The sequence below is a fragment of the Chelonoidis abingdonii genome, chromosome 9 (assembly GCF_003597395.2).
Source record: "Chelonoidis abingdonii isolate Lonesome George chromosome 9, CheloAbing_2.0, whole genome shotgun sequence".
Taxonomy (NCBI): Eukaryota; Metazoa; Chordata; order Testudines; family Testudinidae; genus Chelonoidis; species Chelonoidis abingdonii.
In genome coordinates this window covers 22,653,209-22,679,646 of record NC_133777.1, presented here as the reverse complement: position 1 = coordinate 22,679,646, position 26,438 = coordinate 22,653,209, and the positions used below count along the sequence as shown (strand labels likewise).

Sequence of the window (26,438 nt, the reverse complement as noted above, 5' to 3'; positions counted from 1 at the left end):
TGGGGTGCTGCTGCATGATTGGGGTTCCTAGGCAAACACCACAATAACAACGTATAATATTATATGATACCTAGCACTTAACCAAAACATCATTTATCGCAGTGATTTATTAATGAGTTACCTCTCCCCTCTGTGAAGTAACGTACACAAAGCTGAGAGAATTTATTTAAAAACATTAAAATTTGGGCCTAAATTGAACAGTGCCTCTTTTAGTATTTAGTTCATTGCCACATCAATGTACAGGTAGCTGGAGGAAATTAACGCTGATTTGGAACTAAATCAGGTGTTCCAGTTCTAAGAAGGCACTGAAGAGCAAAGTGACTGTACTAGACGGTGCAAGTCCATGATGCACTGATAAAGAGTAAAGGGCTGCTCTTCCCAAACCCCTTTGGATGTATACTGCACCATTAGTGCTAATCTTCATTCTCTAAAACCTGATGTTAGAAAGATTAACTAAACAAGCAGATCTTTTGCAGTTGGCCAGTTTTTGCAGATAGTCATCCCTTCCAGGAATGGTCATAGTTAAAGCTCCATGTTTTTGAGTCCTCTTCATTCCATGCTTACTCCTGATGAGACTTATTTTGGAATCTACCTGCTCATCTTGGCCAATACTCAACTGTGATATTTTAAGATGGATACATCTGCAGAAAAGCAAATGTTTCTCTGTAGTTCTCACGGTCACTTGTAGAGCTGGTCAAATTTTTTTTTTGATGGAACACTTTTCCATCAGAAAATACCATGTCTTCAGATCAAATCTTTCCAGGGGAACATCTCAATTTTGATTAAATTTAGTTTAGAAAAACATCTAAAAATTAAATTTCCTGCAAATTGGAAATTCTGGTTCCTGTACAGTTCTAGTCACTTGTTCTGATTTTTTTCAAGTTTTCTGTAGAGTTTTACTATGGAAACTCACAAGTGATTGATTGATTGATTGACTGTCTCCTTCTTTAATGGAGGTCTTTTCCCTAAAACAAATAGCTGTGGTAGCTTTTCTTTTCATCTGGTTACCAGAGCTGGTCCCCCTTTTTCATATCAGTACCACTGTCACATACAAATGCTCCAAGCTAGAAATTACAAAAACAAATCCTCAAAGACTACACAACTGTGAAAGTAATGAAAGCAGTGCATCAAGAAATCACATTAAACCAACATAAGTCTGTATTCTCCACATATTGCACACAGTTCACTTAATGTAAATAGAATTATGCATGCCCAACAAAGACAATGTGCTTTTGATTTTTATACGGGAGTCTTATCTATCCAAACCCCAATTATCTAAAACTCCCTATTATCCACATACAGACTGTCCTCTGGTGGGAAGGGAATTACTTACCAAATAACACTTCTGATTTTGATAAACCCTATTTATTCCAAGTATTTTTGATCTCCTGTAGGATTAGGAAGATATTTTATTACACCTGGAGATTTGTGTGTTTCTTTTAACATACCATACATTTTAAGGTGTCCCAGCTTTAGTTGATGTTGCACTTTAATTGGATTAATATAAATTATTCATTTCAGATTTGAAAGGCTCTAAAGTAAAAATATTATTCTTACCAAAAGACATTACTATGGGTTTTATGTATATTATATATATATAACACACACACACACATTATATTCATCTATCTATATACACACACACACATATGTACATACGGGAGAGAGATAGAGAGCAGGTTTAATTCTCCCAGATCACAGCTCCAAAGAACAGGGGCCAGACCTAATTTGGCTCCCTAACTTCTAGCTGTCCTGAAATTTCCTTTGATCCTATACACTTGAAGTGGGTTTCTACGCAGAACTGCCTCCTCAGTAAACAGCCCGATCATTTACAGGTTTCTAACTATTTATGTGGAAAATGAGAGCTCCAGAACTGCTTCCAAGAGCAATGAGAACTTGGTATAATCCTGTGCCAGAATTAGATCTTCATTAAAGCCTGCTAGGAGGTTTTCATTAAAAAGGAGCTGGCACTATGTAAGAAGATGGAGTAATCTCTTACCATATACATTTTTTTTTAGAATACTTTCACAGGTTCGTGTGTGTATTACTCTTTATGTTTTTGTTCTAAATGGACTTTGCTCAGCAATAGCACATTAATCTTACCAAAATAAAATACACCAAAAAAGAAAAGAAAAAGATAATTCCAGCATTATCTTTACAGGCACCTTCAAAAATGAAACCACCAGACACTAACATTATAAACTTAGGAGAGTCATTGATATCCTGGATCTGGCACAACCTCCAGACAAGTATACTCAATAGACTTCTTCCAAAGCATTGGTAAAAATCTGGGTCAAAACGTTTACTGTACAAGCAATAGGCGAGAGTGCAATAACCCTGTAGCTACTCACGTGAGTAGCCTTGCTGAAATCAATGGGAGCACTTGTGAGAGTAACTGCTGACCGATGCGAGTAAGGGGTTCACAAATTGGCCTTAAACTCCACTGTCCTTCTATAAGACTGTGTTTCCTAAGTTTGTGAGACACTTTTGAAACTTTTACCCAGTTTCAATTCTAAACTAATGCAAAAACTACAGGATCTGATCCAAAGCCCATTGAACTCAGATTTCAGTGAGCTTTGGATCAGAGCCTAAGACCTAGGAGTTGTGACTTTCCTTCTATCCTTAATATCAGTATCTCACTAGCTTCATTTTAACTACATGTACTAGATAGGCCCCAGTTTAGTAAAGCACTTAAACATGTGTTTAATCCCACCCCTACTTGGCAAGTACATAACAGTTTTAAGATGGTGCTGAAATCCCATTGACTTCACTGGGATTTGCACACCCTGAATTACCTTGCTGAATTAGTGCATTAGTTCTTTGATGAACAGAGTATGGGAGCACACACAGGCTTAAAATTAAGCATATGTTTAAATACTTAACCTTATTATGGCCTTGGTTTAGCTAACTGGAAATGTGTGACAACTAAGGAAAAGTCTGACAGAGAAGAAAAAGGATGAAAACGTCCAATCAAAATGAGAAAGAATTGCTGATGACCGGTGTTTAAAGAAAGCATGTCAGAAGATTGGGGAAAATGCCCCAAACAGTAATAATGCTCAGCAGACCAACTCCACTTCATTTCAGCACTTATCTTCAATTCAAGGAAGTTATATTTTTCTAACACATGTTTAACTAAAGAAAGACATCTAACATACCTTCATTTTCAAGAGTAAGTAAGGAGAAGAGGGAAATATGTAATTCAGAAGCAGCATGCTAATAGTATCAGATAAAAGGAAACCATACTTGCATAAAACCCATATACTAATAATCAGGCTGAACACATTCTCAAAACAACCTCCCCTGTGACTTTATAAGCTCTAGTAGTTGGCAGCAAGTAAGGTATTAAGCTTTAAACAGAGTAAGTGCTTGTATTTAATGTCAACAAAAATACTTTTATCTGGAAAAACCTAAACACCTCTTCAGTTCATAGTTTATTACTTACCTCCCAATTTCAAATACACGCTAATATTTATGTTGTCAAAGAGGAGGAAATAATGTTTATGTTTTTGCTAGAATTACAAAATTTCTTAAGGGGTGTGTAAGAGGAAAAACAAGTAATTTTTTAATGAAGAGTGAAGGATTCTTAGTAAGGTTATAGTTTACCTGACTATACCATCTCAACACAACCTAACATCAAGGTTAAAAAAGATCATTGCACCCTGTTATGAAGCAGTGAAAGAATATTTGTCTTTCTGGGCCAAGTTCAGTGCTGATTTATAACACTCGCAATACCGCTTAATTCACAATGGATGTATCAGTGGAGATGGAGAATGGTCCAGTGGTTTGGGTGTTAACCTAGGACTTGTGGGGAGCTGGAGTTAAATCCCTGCTTTATCACAGACTTCCTGTGTAACCTCTGGCAAGTCATTTAGGCTCCTCTGCCTCTGTTTCTCATCTGTAAAATGTGGAGAATAATACTTCCCTAACTCACAGAGGTGTTGTGAGGATAAATACACTAAAGATTGTACTCCCATCACTATGGTAATGGGAGCCATATAAGTACCTAAGATAAAGAGAGGCACTTTACACATGTATATGACTAATTTCTAACTGAGTAAAATAGGAAAACCACTTGTAAAACTTCTAGAGGATAATGGAATCATGAGCAATAACAGGTTTGGTGGATGAGGGAAAGCAATACATGGATTTGGATATTGCTAGCAAGTCTCCAGAAAACTTGTTCTCAACTAGTGATGGTTGAAAAATTGGGTTATTTTCTTGTGGAAAACTCTAACTTTTTATTTAAAAACTGAAAATTTTCATCTAAAACCAAAAGTTTTCAGCCAAAAAAGTGTATAGTTTTCACAAAACATAGGTACTTTTTCATGAAAAAATTCATTTATTTAAAAAAAGTCTGACAAAATGCAGTTTAGACAAAAAAAATTTCAGCCAGCCCAACTCATAACATTAATTTGAATGGCCTGAGATAAAAACATGTAATTCAGACTAAAAACTAGCAGGACAGTAAATACAGGTTAATAATTTACACCAAAGCTTGAAGGAGTTGCCTAGCAAGGTGCCAAAGGGATCTCTGTTAGGCTCAGGCTCATTTAGTATTTTCATTAAACGTCTAAGAGAGGGAGTAAAGAGCACGTCAATGAAATTTGAAGATATTCAGCTGAGAGGAGCTGTGAACCCCAATTAGTACAGCAGAATAATATAAAGGTGCCTGAAAATAACAAACTGTGATTCCACTTGGAAAAAAGCAGATTAATGTTCAATTGGAAGGAGAAACTTAGGAAGCATTAATGCTGGAAGAGACTTGGAAGTGGGAACAGAGAGCAAATGAAACATAACTTTACAACACAGTAGGGCAGTAAAAAACAGCTAATGCAATTTCAGGTGGCATATGTAAAAGCTGGGGTAAAGGTCTCCCTCTTAAACAGCTGAAATGCACAAACACCGGGAATATTGTAGTCATTTCAGGTTTGGGCATTATCAGGAGATATTGACAAACTCCAAGGAGTTCACAGAAAAGCAACAAAACTGGCTGATGCCTGGGAGGAGGAGATGGCTTACAATGAAAGATTTAAAAAGCAATCATTTTGCTAAGTAACAGCTAAGGGAAGGCATAACAACTTTCAATAAACGTGTGGATCATGTAAACACCAAGGAAGGAGAGGAATTATTTAGATCCATACAAATGTAGTCTGCAAATACTGCTTGACAGTGGGCTCCATTAAAGTGTGGAAAATTTCCCACAGGAAGTGGCAGAAGTCAAATCACTTGGGATATTTAAAACTAGACGGGACAAAACAGCAGTAGATGTTTAGTGGGTGCAGTCCTGGCTTGGCATTGAGAGGAACAAGGTGACCTAAGAGACCTGTTCCATTTCTGGTTTCTAAGCATTCAGGGTATGCGACATTTTCAGTTCATAACTGAGGACAACTGTGCACTAAGAATAAGTGCTGACAAGTCCAGGAGATAAGGAACAGTCATAGCTGCTAAAAGCAAAGCAACCTATACTGTCTCCCTATCTCCTTTTCTCTTCCAATACCTGAGTTACCAGGGTAGGATTCAGCTTTGCTCCCTAGAGTCAAAAGCCATGAGTCCAAGTCAGAGCCCACAAGTGTCCACACCATAGACACCACCTAAACTGGTACTAATTAGCAACTTTTCTGAACACTTTAGGAGTGAGGCCAAAGAATGAATGGGGATGAAGAACAAACTAACCTCTTGATCCTAGAGGTCACCCATCCAGGTCAGAGCTGGGGGGTGGGGTTGGGGGTATCAGTAATAGGGCAGTGTGAGGGAGCTAGCTGTGCCACTGCCCATGCTGCACCTGTTTGGTGAACAGAGGGCTGCGTTCTCAAGGGCTGTCAATCCAGTACCACAATGTTAATGGAGGCCACTGCAGAACCTGCATCAGAGCCTCACTGCAAGAGTCTCTGAAAGTGACAGTTGCTTCTCTCCTTTCTTTGACTTTTTTTTTTTTAATTCTGCGCTTGTTCTGTTAACGGTCCATTAGCTAATCTCCATCCACATTGAAATTCAATCCATTCTCATAATGGCATTTTAAAAACCCTCAGCTTCCTGGGGAATGACACAATTTCCCCCTCCTCCTTCGCACTGTTCACTGTTTTGGGGGATTTTCCTCTATTTATTCTTGTTTTTGTTTCCTGAACAAAATGCATAATCTTGCCTCATTCAGAGCCAGACAATAGGGAGACAAATAAGCGACACATGGATGCCAAGGAAGCAGTCTCCCAGACAACGCCATGACCATTCCCATAACTCCCTTCCTGGTCCATAGGACATTTTATTGGTTGGAATGAGGTGAATGAAAAACAGAAAAAGGGGGATGAGGGAATAATACAAGTCCCATTTCAAATTTCTTGTCACACAGAAGGAGTCTCATGGAACACTGAAAACAGCTGACAACCAATTGTTTCCAGTGTTGGGACATGCATATTATGAATAATTTAACTCTCTTTTGGGCATTTGAACAGACAACAGCTACTTGTGCTACTCTTAGCAATTTACAAAACAAGTCTCCCATACAAGAAATCAGTGTGGCTTTTAGGAGACATACATGACACTCAAAGGCTACTGGGGAAATTAACTATCATTCCCTTGGGGACACTTTCTCCTGGATTCTGCATTTTGAAAAGGCTCCACATCTTATTTGAAATAGCTTTTTGAGTCCAAAGTGGCAGTATTATGACATTTTCCAAACAGCACAGAAGCTCATAATCTGTTCTTAAATGCCATCACACATTCTCTTTACAAGGTCCAGCACATATAAAATTAATCACTCATTTACTGGGAGAGATTACTTTTATAGCTCCGCTAGTCACACTTAGCTTCCGGCTGTTCAGCTAAAGGGGCTGCGGAACTACCTAATACTCAGACAGGGAACTTTCTATCATGCCAAACAAAGATCCAGGCAGTCCTCCTTCCTTCTCTCCAGCCTTACCCTTACTCATTGGCCTTTGCTGGCCTGTGATACAAGGGTCAAACAATCATAGACATCTAATAGACTAGGAGCAATTACTGAGGGTGTAACTTAGGATGGTTGACTTGGAGTCCCCCTTTTCCAGTTGTGACTGTGACTTCTCTCCCCAACCCTATCCCTTAACCCCAAATCTCATGCTACTCTGCACAAATACCTATACTCACCCTTTGAGCTCATTAACCGCTGCCCAGAACCAATTATTGCCTGAGACGTCCACACTCCCTCACTGGAGATGAGAGTTTGTATATTTATATTAAAACAACAGGCATCAATCCCCTGCAGAGCTGGGTTCCACAACTTCAGGGCAGTATGCACACCCTCCATACGCTCCCCCAATCCTGTGCCTCACCTCCCAAAGTCCCTTTGGGGCTTAAGTGAGCCAGAAGGATTTGCTTCTCTGGGTTAAATTTCATCCCAACTGTTGTTGTTTGTATTCCAGTAGCACCTGGAGGCCCCAGTGGAGACCAAGGTCCCATTGTGCTAGGTGCTGTATATACACATATTAATTAAGAGACTATCCCTGCACCAAAGAATTAATCTAAAAATATGGGGGGGGAAACTGAGGCAGAAGTGACTTGTCCAAGGTCACATAGCAGGTTGGTGGCCATACCAGACAGAGAACACAGATCAACCCTACCCACTTGACCATGCCACTTCTTTTGCTATATGTTTAACATAAGTAACATTTAAGTGACAAGCACAGTCTTCGGTTTTTATATCTATTTTTTTTTTCATTTTATTCTACTTTATTATTGGCAAGAAACATTTTATCTGAAGGATAATGGGATATGGAGCCTCCCTCTTTCAGGTCACTGCTATAAATTCACCTCAGGTCAGTAGTGATCTGACATCATCCGTTGACTGCTCAGTATCCTACATGAAAGGCATCATGATGGTCTCTGTATTTCCCACTGGACAGGTATCTACATTACAAAGAACATAACCAGTATGAACTGACACTCGTGTTCCCAGTCTAACAGAAAAGTCAAGGAGAGAATGAACATAGCTAACAGACAGGCCTCTCACTTATCATGGAGGCCCCTCCAGTGTAAAGTGGAAGCTCAGTGATGCACCAAAAACTCACACTGCTGCAGCCTATGGAGCTCTCAAAACATTTCACCCATAATGCCTCAGATGAGGGGGAGGGATTCCTACTGGAAAGTTCCTATTTCTCAAGGTGCGCAGGCAGCTGACAAGTAAATGCTCCCCAGAAAGAAGAGGCTTTGTAGGTCATTACTAGAACTTACCACAAACACACAGAGCCATCTGCAGCAATGGTTTTGCTTGAAGTATGCTAGACTGGCTTGAGGGGATTAAGGCCATCTTGAGGAGCACCACCGAATCCACAGTCATCGCCCCGTAGAAGTGGCCAAATTCTCTACTCATCCTGTGCTGATGTAAATTTGGAGTGGCTCTTTTACACCAGCATAGCTGAGAGCAGAATGTGATCCATAATCTTTATGGTAATTGAAATGTAAGTAATGGGTCAGATTATTAACCCCTCTTGGACTGCAAGCATGGACAGTGCCTACGGACAAGCCCCTATATCCCTGACTGGGGCCCCTCAGGATTACTGCAACAACAAATCACACAGACCTTAGGCTAAACTTTCATTGACCTCAAGGATCAAGCCCTTCACAATACCACTTTATCACCCTAGTCCCTATGTTACACAATTAAACTGAATAACGAACCAAGCAAGAGAGTGAAGCCATCATCTCCCTGCCCCCCAAAAAACAAATATGTATGACAGCAAATGGTGTCCCAAGACACTCTTTACATTTAACAAATCCATTTACAGGGATCTTTCATCTTAATTCTGGAGGCTGGAAGAGAATCTCAACACGAGGTCATGCCAGCAGTACTCAAACCTATCAGCCTGTGCTTTATGACAATGTTAACTGCTAACTCAAACATTCCATTTTGAGTCCTCTGCTATATACCACGTGAAAGCTTCACTCTTCTATTTTATTAAAATTAATACAGAGTAATGAAACTCTGAGACATTTCAAATTATTACATATAAAGTGGCACCTCATACATTTTTCCAGCCTTTTAAAAAGGTTAGTTAAATAGATATTTATTTTGGAAAGAATTAAGAATAAATAAATGAATATATTTTTACGTCCTAAACACTGAACCGATTTGAAAGGTAGTTACAGTACATCATTCTCTCTTCTCTCTGCCTCCCCAAAGAGTTCTAATAGGGACAAATTGAGCCAAACCTCAACTCTGATGTAGCTCAAATGAATGCAAAAAAGTTATGCCAGGGATTAATTTGGCCCAAATCTATTCAGCATATTAAATAAATATATAATCATTTTCCAGCTGTGTGATATAGGAAACCAGATATTTTGCAACACAATTGTGGTCACCTCTACACTATTGCTTTAAAGTGATTTAGCATGATCTCACACAGCAATTGTAATATAGTTACATTAGAGCTACAATTATGAGTAGATATTTGAGTCTTTCCTGTTACATCTCAAGAATAATTCTTTAACAATTTTTAAAGCATTTAGCATGACCCTGGACACTGCACACACTCCCATGAAAAGGACAACTACACTGCAAGGAACAACCACTATTTAATCCTATATACGTGCAAGCTTTACAACGGCACTCACCACCATAGTATTCGAGCCCCACACACACTAGCTACAATTACTTCTCCAGGGAACTAAGGGAGGGAAATATTATGAGCTTTATTTTACAGATGGATAATTGAGACACAGAAAGCTTGAGTAACTTGCCCAAAGCTACAAAGGAAACCTATGGCAGGGTAGAAACAGAATCCGGCAAGAGGTCAGCAGATTTGAGCAGCAGTCAGGAGTAGCTGATTTTCTTTCAAATGATTTGGACCATGTGTGCAGTAACTGACCTACAAATCCATATAATCTTATTGCTGTTACCCATATCCTCCTTCCTTCCCATTGTTGGTTATGCTTTTTTGCTATATGTCGTTTCAATTTAGATTGTAAGTTTTCCAGGGCAGTGATCGTGTTTTCCTCTATTTGCATAGTACTAGCACAATGGAGCCCTGATTCTGCCTGGGACCTCTGCATGCTTACCACAATCCTAATCTTAATAAATAAGATCACCCTGTGCCTCTGGAATCCCAGATAAATTCACACTCTTCCTACCGAGGCTTTGTTCCTATGGAATGATTAAAAGGGACAACGAAATTAGGATATTAACTTGCCTTGCTGGGAGTCACGGACTACGTTTGTGAAACACATCATGGCACCAAATGGTTGGTTATGCCACTAAAAAGAGCATGAGGTGGATGTTGTATAAAAAAGGGCTTACCTCAAAACTCATGCTGTGTGCTGAGCAGAGCTTCCGCACCAGTTCAGCCACCTCCTCTCCTGCGGATGGTCTCTCATTTTCTTCCCTTTCATACAGCATATTACTCACATAGAGATCATTGGAGTCCACTGGAAACACATGGGGAAAAAAACCAACTATGCAGCAGTCAGCTATTTTCTGTGGCTAAGACTGACTCCTGGGGAATCTTATGCTCTGAGGCTATGTCTTCACTGCCAAAAAAAGGTGTGTTTTTACTGTGGGATAATTAATATTTATGTAAAATCTAGTGTAGACATGGCACTGTAGCTTTGCAAGTTAAATAAATAAGGTCAACCACAGACAGGGATTTAGCACTGATCGTGCCCACCTACCTCACATTAAAAACTACCATGTTTTGTCTCCACGAGGATTTTACAGAGGACAGCTAACAAGTAGTTAAACCACAGTAAAAATACACCTTTTTATGGCAGTGAGGACAACACCTATAGCTTCAGTTCAGCAACATTCTAAAATATATGCTAACTTGAAGTCAATGGATATACTCACATGCTTAATTTTAAGCATGTGTTTAAGTACACTGCCTAAAGGAGCATGTAACCTGCAAGGAAAAAAGTCATAGAAAAACATGGAACAAACAAGACACACAAGAAACAAAAACCAATCAGATACTGTCCTTCCCACACCTTGCCTGCCTGTTTTCACCACCCCCCATCTACATATGTCTTGTTACTGGCCTGATCCTACATTTCTGAACTCCCAGTCAACTCAACTGGAATGTTGGGTGCCAAAGAGACATATAAGGGCCTTGTCTTCTTACGTCAGCATACGTATATGAATATTCTGAGAAATTAGGATTTTTTCTAAAAAAGAGAATAATTTACAGGGAAATATGAGCCAGTAAAATAAAAGTTTTCACCATTTAGTTCTCCACTCCTTAAACATTACTCACGCATACTTTCCATTGACTTCACCAGATTTGTTCTGCCCATGGAGACAAGCGCAGGAAAATGAGGAAATGGATGGAAACAGAGGGTCTACTTGGCATATTCCTTTGAAGTCCATTGGAATTTCTGATATTTTAGGTACCATACACTGGGGAGAGCTAAGCATCACACTCTGCCACTGCAGGGGGAGTATGTGCATTGGGGAGGGCCTGAATCAGTGCTGCAGGCATAGGCGTCGACTCCGTGGATGCTGCGGGGCTGGAGCACTCACAGGGAAAAATTAGCAGGTGCTCCACACCCACCAACAGGCAAGCTCCCCCTTTCCCTACCCCATCATCACCTCCTCTTCCCCCGAGTGCTACTCCCCCTCCCAGCACGTCTCACATACTGCCTAAGAGCTGTTTGGCAGCACTTAGGACTTTCCGGGAAGGAAGGGAAGGAGTGGGGATACAGCACACTCAGGGGAGGAGGCGGTAAAGAGGCAGGGCAGGGACTTGGGGTGAGGGGGTGGAACTGGAGTGGTGCGGGGTAGAGCAAGCCAGGGGGTGTCACGCACCCACAGGGCAGAGGGGAAGTCGGCACCTATGGCTGCAGGTCCAGGGTTAGGAAAGACATGGAACAGGAGTCGGCCATGAAGGAAGTCAGATCTGCTAGCTCTCGCTTGTGGATACCAACCTCACCATTTTTGGAGACTTTCTTCCAGGCCTATAGAACCTCAGGGCCCCGTCTCCCAGAGCAGGCAATGGGCAACAGCCCAAGATCCACAGTTACAGTCTCCAGCTCCAAGCCTTTTAGCATGTGACAGGAAAGATCTGGTAAAAAAGGGAGTTCCTACAGGCAGAGTGAAGACAAGAGGCAGCCCACATACTTTTTCCTCCACCTCTCCCCAGGAAATCACTTTAATTTGCTGTTACTGGAAATATCAAGTAACCTGTTTTGTGCAACATCTCTGCTGCCACTTGAAGTAGTTTCAGTGAGGACTGGGTCTGTGTCTTCGCCCCGCTGCCCTTCCTAGAGAAAGGTGTGACAACACTGGATTCAGTGCATTTGGCCTCTGCCAGGATTCCATCCTTAAAGCTCTGAGCGCATTCCAGTTTGGAGGACAGGATCTGCTGCTGCGACTGAGAGAAACAAACATTTCAGAGAAACTCTTTGCAACCTGTGACCATTCACAGGATCTCTTCTGGGAAACACAGACTTCACAGAGAACCCAAGCTCTGCGACATTCCTGTCTAGACCTGTTGTGATTCCTAGAGAGGGATACATTAATAAGGTCCCAATTTCCGAGCTGCACTTCCCTTTTCTGAAATGGAATTCACACCAACTTTAATTATGAACTGGACTCGTTTCATTTTATTCCATAAGGCATCACTTTTACCAGGTCTACTTTGCCAGCAAAGGTTTGAGTGCAACAAAAAGCTATTCATGTCCAGTAGCTGACAGCTGGCGGTACAGTATGTGTGGTTGACTTATTTCTGTTGCTAGTGTTTGTAAAAAGCAGACATGAACACTGATTGTGCTTGGGAAAGCCTTAAGTTTTTAAAACAACTTTTAGTGATTTTTCCAAAAACATGACACTTAGCTCACATACTCCTTTTTTCATCCACAGCTTTCTATTTTTCCCCTCCAATTTTAGTTTTAAATCACCTCTTTAAGCATCATATATTTGGAGCGGTGGAGGATTATCCAACTGATGAGTTTTAACCAATCCAGTCCCTCCATACATTGCTGTCTGCTAATCAGTTATGTGATTAATGATTCAGTGCAAGAAGATCAATAAAATATATTTATACATTGCCAGAAGAGCTCAGAATCAGTTCTAAACAGTCTGCTACTCGGGTTATTTAAGCATTGCCGTTCCAAAGGACCTCTCTCAGTTGCATAGCTATAGCACATAGTCAAAAAGCCAGGTGTATAATGTAGTGACTGAATCCAGAGTCCAGAAGACCCTTATTACGCTCACTGCATAGGGGGAATGGTGTGTTATGAATGAGGCTGAGATCTGCTCACTGAACAATGAGGATAAAAAATAAATACTGATCAGTGCCCTCATTTGCTACTTAAAAGCTAGGGAGATGGACTTTCAGGAAAACCTCAGACAGATATATCCAAAGGTTGACTATGTGCTGTCCAACCTGTGCATTAAATGATGAGGAAAGCCTGATAATACATTCGATTGTGATTGTGCCATTAAAGATGTTATAAATACTTAGCAGGCCTGGCACTTTCTAATCACTTCAGGAAAATAGCAAGGACTCCTGTTAGGACCACAACCAATCGCCCCCACTACTTACCAGCATATCAGGCAGATCCATGGACTGCAGGGAACTAAAACCTGAATACCGGTGAGAACAGAGGTTTAAGTCTTTTGTCTTCAAAACAAGAGAGCCTTTCTGCTGATATTTGGTTGGGCATTTTCCCAGAATATCCATCTAGTAACAAACATACAAAACGAATAAAGCTACCTATCTACATATACTCACACACAGTACAGACAGACTATATCAATCATTACAGCTGTTAACTATAATTGCTTCCTGGAGTAGCAAAGGCTCGAAGAACTGAATTGTCCCTTGCAATGCATTAGCTTTGCCACAGATACCATGGGCAGGCACATGCATTTAAAATGGCCTGGTGAGGTGATCTTGCATTTTAAAAGTCAGATTGGATGGTTTAACTTCAGTCTGAAAGATTTTTAATTACATAATTGCTTAAACACATATTACGTGTTGCTCCACCTGTTTTGTACCTTAAGCCCTAATTCAGAAAAACATTCCCAATCAGGACATCACTTAACCACATATTTAATATTAGGCACATGCTTAAGTACCATTGAGACTTCATATGGCTGTATTGCACTCATACAAACCCACTGACTTCAGTGAGTTACTCCAGATTTACCTTAGTGCAACACAGCAGAATTTGACCTTATGTTTTCAAACACAGTTTTCAAATGATGCTCAGCTAAGAGCCTTGAAGTCTGATTTCCAACCCCTTGAAGTCAATGACAAAGCTCCTGTTGATTTCAATGGGTGCAGAATCAGGCCCTTGGTTAGGAACATCTGGACTTTGCCCACAGAATAGGTACAGCACAAGTCTCCTTCCACCACTTCACCCTGCTCTGCTCTGGAGCAAAATGGAGCCAGGGTAGCAGAGTGGTAGTTGAACCAGCTCTGCTTAGACTTCCAACAAGAACGCCAAAAAGAGCCAATTTTATGATGTGTCCACTTGGAAACATAGTGAGACCATCAGAGGCTACGGACTGGCCATGAAGCGGCAACAACTTTTGGTCATTTAAAAAGGAGATAGCTGAAAGCTAGCCTGGAGTACAGCAGCGCACACCTCTTCAACAGTTCCACCGCCAGCAGCTGCAGGTGATGTCTGAAGAACGCTGAGAATGCCCCGTTTGATGTTCAGCACCCAGGCCTGTTCACCCTGCCAGGGGCAGATCTTCAGAATTTTCCCATCATGGAAAGAAAAATGAAGTGGATGCTGCTCTAGTACTTCCCTGCAACAAAGAGGTTCAGACACTGGCTGCAATGGGAATTTGAGAGCTTTGATGGATGCAGACATTTTGACTTGGTAGCGTCCCTCCAATGGGACTGGCTCACTCTGTCACATACTCCCACACTTTATAACGGCCCCTCCTATTTCACAAAGTCATCTGTTACCCTACAAGACTTCTAAAAAACAAACTATCAAGTGAATTGCTTTGAAACACAGCACAGTCCACTTAATTGGGACATAATCAGAACAACTCCCAAGGAACCCATTTAAGGCTAAGTATATTTAATGGCACTGGCTCTTGCTGAATGGAAGACAGTAATACCATTTAATGGTGAAGACTTGTGGCAATCCAGTGAATCTTGGGCCATGCATGGTGCATGTGTATCTCAGTTACAAACTGTCTCTCTGATACCTTGCTGCCCTTCAATAGCTGTGGTACATGCAGAAAGGGGAGGAATCGCTTCCCAACAGACTTGTTGTTAATGGTTCTTTCCATGATGCATACACATGCCTGGCCACCACAACAAGGTCATATAGGCAGCAAGTTCAGCCTCTTTCTCAGGGTAGATAGTGCTTCTGCACAATTCCATGGCCATGAGGGGTTGTAGGCAGTGTCAGCATTAAAATGTTGACTTCTGTTCATCAGGAATTCCTCTGAACAGGGAAGGAAAGGCCATCCATGGGCAGAGGTGCTAGAACTAAGGGTGCTGGTGAGGTGCAGCAGCACCCCCTGACTTGATTCCATTATATACAGAGTTTATAGTTTTGTTCAATGGCTTTCAGCACCCCCCATTACAAAAATTCTTCCAACACCACTGTCTCTAGTATCCCTGTGAAGAAGGTTCTACTGTACTCCTATCACAAGGATTGCTCCTACTGTGAGCAAATCAGTGGAAGAGACACATTTCATTTGCTCCTTCCCTACCAAATGAACCATTCTCCCCACCACTGAGAGCAAAAAGTCACCTCAGAGAAAAATGTCATTTGTGGATCAAGTTCTCTCCAAGGCAGACGTGGCTGTGTCTAGAGCCAGAGTATTTCCCATGGATATTCCTCTGTGAGTCCCATTAGATTTAGTGGGAGTTGCATGCATGTATGGAGGGCTGGCTAAACCACAGTATATACACTAGGCTGAAGAGAATGCAAATAAGGTGTCACTGTTCTGAATAATTATTTTTAGTAGCCAAGCTTCAGTGAATCCTTTTTTCACCATTTCTGCCACTGCATTTTTGGCTTCTCTGCAGAGAACAATAGACACAACAACTCTTATCTCTACAGAAATGCCCCCAGCCAGCATTCCAGAAGAAGGTGCATCTGTGCCTGAAACTATCTGAATTCCGATATCAATGCTCATAGTGTGGAACAAAAGCTTTTCATAATGAATGCATTTACTCAAAACGTGCTCTTTCTGACCCTCTGCATTGAACTAATTATATTTTTGAGGGCCTGGTGCAGATCTCTGTGTTATTTAAAGGCTGGGAATCCAAGCCCAGGGACAATACAGGGAGATTAGCCAGCTCAGCCTACCAGACAACAAAACAGCTTTTCTTGATGATACAAGGAACATCAGCTCTCTGGGAAAATACCACCCCTCCAAAGCTTGTAAGGGTCTTATTGTATAGTCATCCCCACAAGTATCTATACATTAGTTAGCCAGAGGGCTGCCCAGTAACAGCATGCTATGAATGAGCTACTAAGAAATATACAAGGAAGAAACTGACATTTGAAAAATATCCTTTAAAGGCTACAAAACATATTTTCATCATGCAAAGTATAAATACTCCAAGATTATACCTTAAGAGTCGGGTTTTCAAAACCTCAGCAACCCAGGGCCTATGTGTGCATGAAACTATGAAAACTGTGATCAGGATCAGGCATCTCTACATGCAAGTAGCCGGCTAGGTGTCTGATGCACTGCACAGCCAATTGTGGTAATCATCCACTGAATGTACACAAAAATCCCAAAGAGATCTTTTTTAACCATGTAGCCCTTAGCTATTGTTAACAATGCTGTAATCCTGATCAATGCTTGCTCAACAGACAGCTGAAAAGTAAGAGAATGGTAATATGATGCTGCTACAGAAAGTTTCTAAAGAGAGGAACTGAGCCAGATAAGAAGCCATGTTACCTTAAACTGTCCATTTCCTTCAGAGACTCCTCTCTGGATGCCAGGGTTGTCTTTATCCGTACATCTTGCAACTAGGAAGGAAAATGCCAGTGCAGCAAGCACCACTGTCAGCAGGAACTCGTGGGCTTCAATTCGCACAAGGACAAGGAAATACAAAATAGAATACAAAGCAATGGCCCAATTCTCCAGCCCTTACTCGTGTAAGTCAACGCTACTCACACACAAGCAGATTCGCTGAACCCAGGTGAACAACTCACAAGTTAGATTAATTCCCAAAATTGCTTGCTTGATATTTACCCCCCATGAACAAGGGTTGCAGGATCAGGCTTTACAGGGCATGTCTAACTTGCATCCGGGATAAGCCTCCCAGCCTGGGTGGGACTAATGTATGCAAGATACATTTTGATTTCAGATAGAAAGTGAAAAGCTAGAGCTTGGCTACACACAGTGCTTTGAACAAAATACTTGGCCAACAAACCATGAACTGAACCCGGGACCTCCAGAGCTAACAGCACAAGCTGCAGCTTCAGCTAAAGCTTTGCAGCTGGGGATCTAGCAGGCTCGTATCTTGTGTGGGTCACGTACAATAGGGAAACAGTAACACCCAGCAGGTTAAACACTATCTATTGTCTGAGCCTTCTTTGGGACATTATTATGCTCTCCACCCTAGCCCCCAATTGTTTTTACTTTTATAGCAAAATGTGCTAGGCTGTATTTCCCATGCTTGGGGGAATTTGTGTGTCTTGTACAGAAGTTACAAGCCGATGCTGGAGGTAAGCCAGTGAGAAAATGGTAGTATATCCTTTGGAACACAGTACACAGCAGATAAAAGTATCAGTAAGTCAACCAGTTACCACCAAAAACAAGTATAGGTCCAATCCTGAGCACTCATATTCTGGGCACCTTCCCAGTTAGGTGGGGCATTGACCAGATCAGGCCTGGGGACAGATACCTCTAGAGTCCTTGGTCAGAAGAAGAAGGATCCAGGCTCTCCTCTCTCAAGCACCCTGTGGCCCAAGTTAGTGTGAGTGTGGTGGCCACATCCCTTCCCACTTATCTGACTGGTTCAGGGCTTGCGGGGAGACACTACTGGCTTCTGGCCTGCTGGGTATTATGCAAGCACCCAGCCTTAAACCTACCGTCATTGGCTCCGGGGCAGTGGAGGGGGACGGGAGGGAGAAGAGGTATGCTTGGGTTGGTTGCTGGACTTTCTAGGTATCTGGGGATTTGGCTGTTTACTGTTTGGAGTCAGGAAGGAATTGTCCCACAGGGCAAAGCTGGCAGCCCACGTGGTGACCTGTTTATCTAGCAGCCTCTCAGTGCCCCAAGAGGCTGAACCAGGGTCGCTGTTTATTTTGGTTTTAATTTTTGTTGCAGATTCTAAAACAGAGGCCAATGCAGACAGTTTTGTCAGGAAATGCCAGTTATAAGCGGGCCTGTCATAAATAGATAGCTAAGGGTTAATGTTTCTTTCACCCGTAAAGGGTTAACAAAGGGAACCAAACACCTGACCAGAGGACCAATCAGGAAACCGGATTTTTCAAAGCTCAGGGACGGAATGTTTGGGTTGTGTCTTTTGTCTGGCTCTCAGCTATGAGAGGGTCTTTCTATCTTCAAGCTTCTAATCTTCAGTTTCAAAGTTGTGAGTACAAAGGTAGAAAAAAAACAATAGGCTGTTATTGTTTTTTTTGTATTTACATTGTGTAGTTGCTGGAATGTTTAATGTATCTCTTTTTGAATACAGCTGTTTATTCATATTTTTCTTTAAGCAATGACCCTGCATTGTCACTTTGATACAGAGATTATTTTTTGTCTTTTTCTTTCTTTTTTATATAAAGCTTTCTTTTTTAAAAGTTGACTTTCTTTTCTTAGTTATGGCAAGGGGATAGGAATCTCTGTGCAGGATTACTGTCTCTCTCAGGGAAGACGGGAGGGGGGAAAAGAAGGAGGGGGAAGGTAAATTGTCCTCTTGGTTTGTGTTTCAAGGGATTGAAGCAGGGAAATCTCCTAGTACCAGGGGGGAAAATCTGGGAGGAAGTAAAGAGCACGAAGGGAAGTGGGTTATTTCCCTTTGTTGTGAGACTCGGGGCAATCGAGTCTTGGGGGTTCCCCAGGGAAGGTTTTGGGGAGACCAGAGTGAGACAGGCACGGATTCCTGTCTGGTGGCAGCGATATCAGATCTAAGCTGGTAATTAAGCTTAGAGGGTTCATGCTAGCTTCTCAGTTTATGAACGCTAAGGTTCAAATCTGAGTAGGAAAGCCTGAATCAAGACAGAGCCCTGGAAGGCACTAGGCTTCGTTCTTGGTGTTGCAGGGTGGTGGTGTAGGCTTGAGCATCTCATGCAGCTCAAAGACCCCTCATCCATCAAGTGAGGTAGGCAGGGGATCATGGCAGCTCCAGCCACTCCCCTTTATTCAATTGGCATGGATGAGGTAGGAGTAGCTTCCCCTTCTTCTCTTGAGGTCTGCTTGGATACGGCCTTGGCCCAGTTCTTACTAGCAATTTTGTAGGGAGCTGCTCAATCCCCATGTCTGTTGTTAGTTAATAAAGTTGTGGTCTCCACTTGAAGCACATTCTGGTGCCTTCTTTCAGTGTCTGGGTCAGTGAAAGCACAGATATGCCATAAAAGCAGTTTACTTTATTCCAGTCACACACATCTCTGAATACAGACTCTTCCCCCAAATTACCCCCGCAAGGACCTAGGTGCTCAGACAACATTGGGACTGTGTAAAACAAAAATATTGAGTAAATATGATTATGAACATTAAGTGAGTAAATATAATATGAGCAAAGGCATGTGATAGAGGTCATGAATAAAACAGACGTCATATACAAATCAAAGCGTGGGCCTTCCCCTGACCTAAAGGCTCACCGTAGAGCCTCTGGGGGTCTTTGTGCCCAGAATCTATGAATTAACCTCTCTATGAATTTGAAAGGAAGCCAGAATTGGTACAGGCAATTAATTTCTCCTTGCTCCCCCTGCTGGGCATCTATGCATAATGCCCAACCTGAATTTGGCCTGGATAAAGCGTCTCATCTGAGTCTTTGGGCTGACGCTCCATTTTAATCAGTGGCAATTTACCAACTGAGTTCAATGGCAGCATTATGTGGCCCAGTGAATTTTATACTGCGATAGACATGCCTTATTCCCAACAGATCCCAGACCTTTCAGAAGTTCTCTCTCCAAGAAACAACCATGGCTATTTTTAAATTGCTGATACAGATCTGAAAGTGATAAAAGAAACTAAGGTGATTGTTAAAGGGCTTCAGCTACATCTCCTTCTCCAGTTCTCATGGCACAACAGTAAAGCAGCAGTTTTACTCAGGGAAGGGAGTGATTTATGTAATTCAGCCTTTAAAGTTCTTTACCATTTAATCTGGAGTTTAGTCCTAGGGATTTGTTTACTTGCAGGTAAACCAAATATTTATGGAGCAGCCACCCTAGGGAGGGGCACTCTCCTGTGTCAATTAATTGCAGTCAGTCACTGAGGCACTTGTTGAACTCATGACAATACTCACTTTTAAGACCATCTGGCACTTTCCAAGGGCTTCAATGATCACTGTGCTCTCCAGAGACATACCACTCCTTTTGTAGATGCTTCCCTGCAGGAACGTATTGGTGGCTGTTGAATACCTGTAGCTATATCTGAATCCTTTGGGGAAATTCAGCCCACTGTGTTCTAGGAAAAAACAAACAAAACAAACAAACAAAACAAAAACCTGTGTGTGCACTTCTACGTTTTATCAGCAAATCAAGAGAACATTGGTAGATTTAGGCCATTTAGGCACCTAAGCAAGAGGCCAGATTTTCAGCGGTATGCACCCCCCAGGAGCTCCTGCGTGGACAGTACAGGGAAGAGGAGTGCCCTCCTTCCCCCTGGCACACTCATACAGGACCCAGCCACCCTGTGGCCCATACCACTACAGGGCCTTCAATGTTAAGAGTCAAATCATACCACAAGCAGGGAGGGGCGGTAAGGCAGGAGCGCCATGGTGCAGCAGTCTTCCCACCCTCCAAGCAGGATATTTTCATGACAGCAACATGAGACAACCAAGACTTTACAATTATCCAAGTACATTTCATACTTGTAAAAACTTCCCAACTGTCAGAGTGGTTAAGCACTGGAACAAATGACCTAGAGAGGCTGTGGACTCTCCATCATTGGAGATTTTTAAAAGCAAGTTAGGCAAACACCTGCCAGGAATGGTCTAATTATGACTTAGTCCTGGTTTGAGTGCAGGGGACTGGACTAGATGACCAGTTGAGGTCCCTTGGGGCTGGTCTACACTAACGCATAAGATGCTCTCCCACCAACTTACCTTCCACCTCTCGGGGAGGTGGCATACATACGTTGTGAACTGGAAAACTCTCTGCCATCAACTTAGCTTGTCTTCACCAGACCTGCTAAATCGACACTGCTGCATCAATCAAATCAGTACCAATTTAGGTGGAAGTATAGACAAGACCTCGCAGTCCTACACTTTTAAGATAACCGCACATCTGTTATCAGATGAACTGTGGAATGATTTCTTTGCCCCAGTCTACACTACAAACTCATGTTAGTATAACTACATCACTCAGGGATGTGGAAAATCCACACCAAAGTGACACAATTATACTGACCAATCTCCTGTGTATGAGATATGTCAGCAGGAGAGCTTCTCCTGTTGGCACAACTACCACCTCTCGGGGGTTGTCTACACTTATAGCCCTGCAGCAGTGTAGCTGCTCCACTGTAGTGCTTAGTGAAGATGCTACCTACGCTGACAGGAGAGCTTCCACTGCCTGAGCGACATAATTACACTGACATAAATCTGTAGTGTAGACCAGGGCTTGGGGAGATGGAGTATCCACGCTGACAGGAGAAGCTCTCCCATTGGCATACGTAGTGTCATCACTAGTGTGACAGCAGCACAGTTGCAGCACAGTAAGTGTAGACAAGCCCTATGTCAGAACTGCCAGTTTGAAATACCACCCTAGATTTTGACAAAATCCGCAGGAGTTCACAGAGCATTTCGATTTCAACAGAGCTGTATTTTAATAGATTTACTACTGATACATGAGTTATTTATTATATAGAATGCTACCTTTCCTTTCACAAAGTGAGAATAGCAGGCAAACAATGAAAAAAGCAAACAGCAAAAGAAGGTAACAGGGCAGGAGTGCTGGAACAATTTGTATAGTGGGGGTGCTGAGAGCCATTGAACCAAAATGTAAATCCTGTATTTGAGGGAAACCCCTTCAGAAAGAGGACTGCAGAAGCCCTCCCAGCACCCCATAAAGCACTTATGGGCCTTTTTAGTGGCTATGCAAGGATTAATATGTTTGCTCTATCCTGGAAACATGGAACACTGCTTTCAAAATGTCTTCATCTAAAGTCTTTTACAGTTACATGATGAATGATTCAATTTAAATGATAAAGGGGTTTTGATGTAAACTGTGATCTGATTGCATGACTTGACTTTCTGCCACTGAACACACGCATCAGAGTAATATTGCTGCTTTCACTACAATCCCCTACAAGATGTGCCATCTAAAATAGCCAGTTGACTGTAATGAACTGGCTAGTGCATGTGTGCTGTGCTGCCCTCTACTAAAAAAAGTCAGAAATGCTAGTGTGTGTCATAGACTCTATACAGCTATTGTCAAAGAAGAATCTCCTTTAGTTCAGATGATAGTAAGCTGTGCTTTACGAGCTGGAGGATCAGAGTTATAATCCTTCCACTAGCATGAGTTCAGGGGGCCAGGGCACGCACGGTGACATTCATGACAACAGTGGTGAAATCCCTAAAAGATCACAAATTTGTAGCATTATCTTAGCAGTGGAACTACTGCAAAGCAGAAGCAGGAGAGTTTGTTTAAAATGTCCTCTTTCGCATCAGGTTAAGAGGGTGCTGCCTGGGAAAGATGGCCACAACATTTGCCATGCTTGCTCTTCATTAGCTTCACCTGTAGGATCAGTGTGGAATTGAAAGCCCTCTAAAAACACCAGGTTTTTGTTAGGAATTATGAGGTTGGATTAGAATGACGGCTGAGCAAAAAGACTCTGAGCCACACTAGCTGTGCAGGACAGCATATAAGGGGACCTGGGATCAGAGCGCTCTCTGAGTCTCCTATTGTTGTTCTGTAAAGGAGCAGTGTGCACTCAAGCACCTGCTGTCAAGATGAGCAGGAAGCTTTGGTTACTGATGCATGCACACAAGCTAGCTGACCAAACATTGAGTCTGTGGAGCACCCTCAGGAGCAATAGCCAGGCTCTGTGGATGGAGTGCTAGGTCTTTCTCCTAGCTTGCTACTGTGCAGGTAGGATGTGGAAAAGGAGACTCAGGACAGGGCAGGATTTTGTGTTGAATATTTTGTAGCACTGTAGGCTAGTTTTCACTTGTGTGTGATCTAAGTCTGTGGAATGTTAACTTAGAGCAACTCAGTGCAACATAAGACTCAGCCATGCTAGGCAGTTTCCTCCATGAATATAAATTAGCTCAACAGCAATAAATCTCAGCTCAGTTATTACTATCATCCTTCCAATAAAGCAATGCCCACTGAAAAGTCCAGCATGTTACAAACTGCAAAGTCGTGCGTTGCAACTATAACCCTGCTCTGAATACCAGCTTGGCCTTACTTACCAGCACACTCAGTCATACAGGCAGCTTCCGGGTTTAAATTCTCCTGAGATCCTGCAACAATAAATCAGAATTAATTGTAGAAATGCACTAAGAAAAAAAATCTATCTGCAGCTTCAGTGACTGATACCATAACTGTTCATTTACAATAACACTAAGATTAAAGCAGCAACATACATTGCAAAGTCCTCGAATAGCAATTACTGAAAAGACTTTATTAGGGGAAAACACCATATACAGCAAGGGACTCGTTATCACACAATCATTTTGCAACAATGATTTTTTATTCTTTTCTGGCAAAGGATAAAAGCTCCAACATTTGAACATCATCTCTTTTCTAAATTGGGTAGAAGCCAACATCTTTCAGAATATAAAATATTCTTACAATCCTTAGATCAGAAGCTTTAATGTGTGAGTGAAATGGGCCACATAATGGAGTCAGAAGTTCATTCCATGACTGTTTAGTCCAGGCCAGGACTCTCTAGTGAGACCCACTAGCACAGGTTCTGCCTCATTATTCTGGGAGCCAAAGAACCAGAGGGACAGTCTGTGTCTGGCTGACAGCTCCAAGTGAAGAATCACCATTGTATGCATTACAATAGAGTCTTGTCTCCTTTGTACCACCAGCATTATTACAGGTCTGAGCAGCAAAGTGGAGATCTGTGTATTAAGAGCTAGGGTTTAGGTGCTGCTGCTTATAGAGATAGGAGTCAAAGTTCTAATGAGGGCCTGAAGTTCATTCAGAGGGATTCAGCCTCAGAGTGGTGGTTTTGGTCCACCTCTGTTGATGTTAAACCATCGGTAACTGTGTGCACATTAACACTCATGATTTTCCTTTCTTCCTTCTTCTGCTCCAAAGAGGATAAACACTTTTTGAAAACACAAACAAATAAATGAGACGACTAACATGTTTCCTGTTTCTCGCCCATAAGATGAGAAAAGTCCCATCTTCCACTAAAGCTTTTCCAGCATATGTTGACGATCTTAATTTTTAGTGCTTGAATTAGAGACTAATTACTCCGGTTAGATGGGTGGAAGAAAAGTGCAAGATTCCTCTTTACAAGTTCTGCCATGCCTCATTATAACCATATCTAAATAAATGCCTTCTATCTACACCCTGGAAATGTCTTGGGGTTTATATTTTTATTTTCTAGATTCACAATCACCATTGATATTTTCAAGACATGCATTAAACATACTGCAGCCTTTAGAACAAATGACTTCACAGTCAGCCATAAAAAAAATCCCTCCCCAGAACTGTCAAATCAGGTTTTGTTTTTTAATCTTCTTGACAAACCAAGTATACTTTAGCCTTCTCAGTATAAGGCTCATGGAAGGCTGGTGAGGCCAAAACTTGTTTTCCTGCTAAGTTGTCAAAGGTCTGACAAAAAAAAAAAATATAACAGAAAATAGCACTGGACGAGGCCTAATAAGCAAAGGACAAACAAGACATTGTAGGCCAAGATACATATCTCCTATCACCCGTGGTGGAGCTGATTGCTGAATAGAAAAGAGATCCTTTTCAAGCAAAACGGTACTTTGTCATTCTTTTCTATTGGCAGTAATCAGCACAGCACCAGAAATAGTGCTAACTGACCAGGATTATTAATAATAATTATTATTTTTAAAAGGAGACTTTTCTGACCATCTAAAGTAAAAAAAACTCTGCACCACCTCATGTCTACTCTTTACTGTAAAGGTGACTGTGACCAAATTTTCTGCTAACACCAAAGTTAGTACCACCAGTATAGCGCACACATAGATAAACAAAACCAAGTACAGAATGACCTGGAGTGGTTAATGCACTGAAAGCTTCAAGAGGAGAGATTTGGGAGTATTAAATTACTCCTTATACCCCAGGAGAGGAAATAAACAGCACAAACATAAATGAGAGGCAGGAATAAGAGAGATTTACCAAAGCAACCTCAGAAATGGTACTGACAGTCTCTTTAAAACTTTCATATTATTCTTTCATCTAACCAAGCTCTGTAGTTGCCAGGGGGGAAGTACGGGATTTAGAAGGGAAGTGTTCTACAATGAGAGAAATTTTGAGACCCACTGAGTTATTCTACAGCAAAATTATACTAATGTTCTGAGTGTAGCTACCTTTAAACAGAACACACAGATGTGTCAACTTACTCTCATCCTCATCCTCTGTTTATTACCATCACCTATTATGTAAGCTGTTCAGGGCAGGCCTCATGGGTGAAATCCTCAGCGGGAGTTTAGCCATTGTGTTCAATGGGGCTAGGATTTCAGCCCATGTCTTCCATGTCTGTACCATACCGAGCACATTTTGGACACTACTGTAATGTAAATACATAACAATCCCCTGGTAGATTTGCTCAGGTGGGTATGAAAATGTAATTACTTTTCTTACCAACACAGGAAAGGAAAGACTTTAGGGTAGGGCCTAATTCTGCCATTCTTGCCCACCTTGGGCAGCACCTAGAAGAATTCTAGGCACTGGACTATCATAGCAGCTGGAGGCTTCCTCCTCCTCATTTTATCTCACTAAAAAGTCAGTGTTTCTTATTCCTGCATTCTTTAGTACTTCATCACACAAATGGGGAGACACTGCCACGGTAGCCCAGGAAGGTTGGGGGAGAAGGGAAGCAATGAGTGCGGTTGTTGCAGGGGCACCCCCTAGAATAGCATGCAGCTCATCATTTCTGCGGGATCTCTGGGGCTCTGACCCGGAGTGGCTGTGCTCTCTGGTTCTCTAGTACACTTGCCCCATATTCTAGGCAGGACTGATTCTATTTTTACACAAAACATAAAGAAGGGAATGACCCGGGGATTCATTCCCATTTTTGTCAGTGAGGCCAGCCAGGAGCACCCATGACAGCAGCAGACAGTACAGAACGACTGATAATCGTCATCTCATCGCCAATTTACAATGGCATGGCAGACGGTGCAACAGGGATGGTAACCGTCTCTGCTACCTTGCAAAGGCAAATGAATGCTGCT

General features: G+C 41.9%; 1 protein-coding gene across 1 annotated transcript in view; it reads right to left on the bottom strand.

Moving 5' to 3' along the window:
- The window catches only part of LOC116824393 (uncharacterized), a 179,900-nt gene that overhangs the window by 150,063 nt on the left and 3,399 nt on the right, over positions 1-26,438 (bottom strand). The window contains exons 2-8 of the mRNA XM_032779632.2: positions 23,472-23,522; positions 20,364-20,524; positions 16,844-16,914; positions 14,551-14,716; positions 13,503-13,640; positions 12,140-12,329; positions 10,265-10,392 (exon numbers count right to left, since the gene is read on the bottom strand). Coding sequence (XP_032635523.1) covers positions 10,265-10,392; positions 12,140-12,329; positions 13,503-13,640; positions 14,551-14,716; positions 16,844-16,914; positions 20,364-20,524; positions 23,472-23,522 — 905 coding nt within the window. The remainder of the gene's footprint in view (positions 1-10,264; positions 10,393-12,139; positions 12,330-13,502; positions 13,641-14,550; positions 14,717-16,843; positions 16,915-20,363; positions 20,525-23,471; positions 23,523-26,438) is intronic.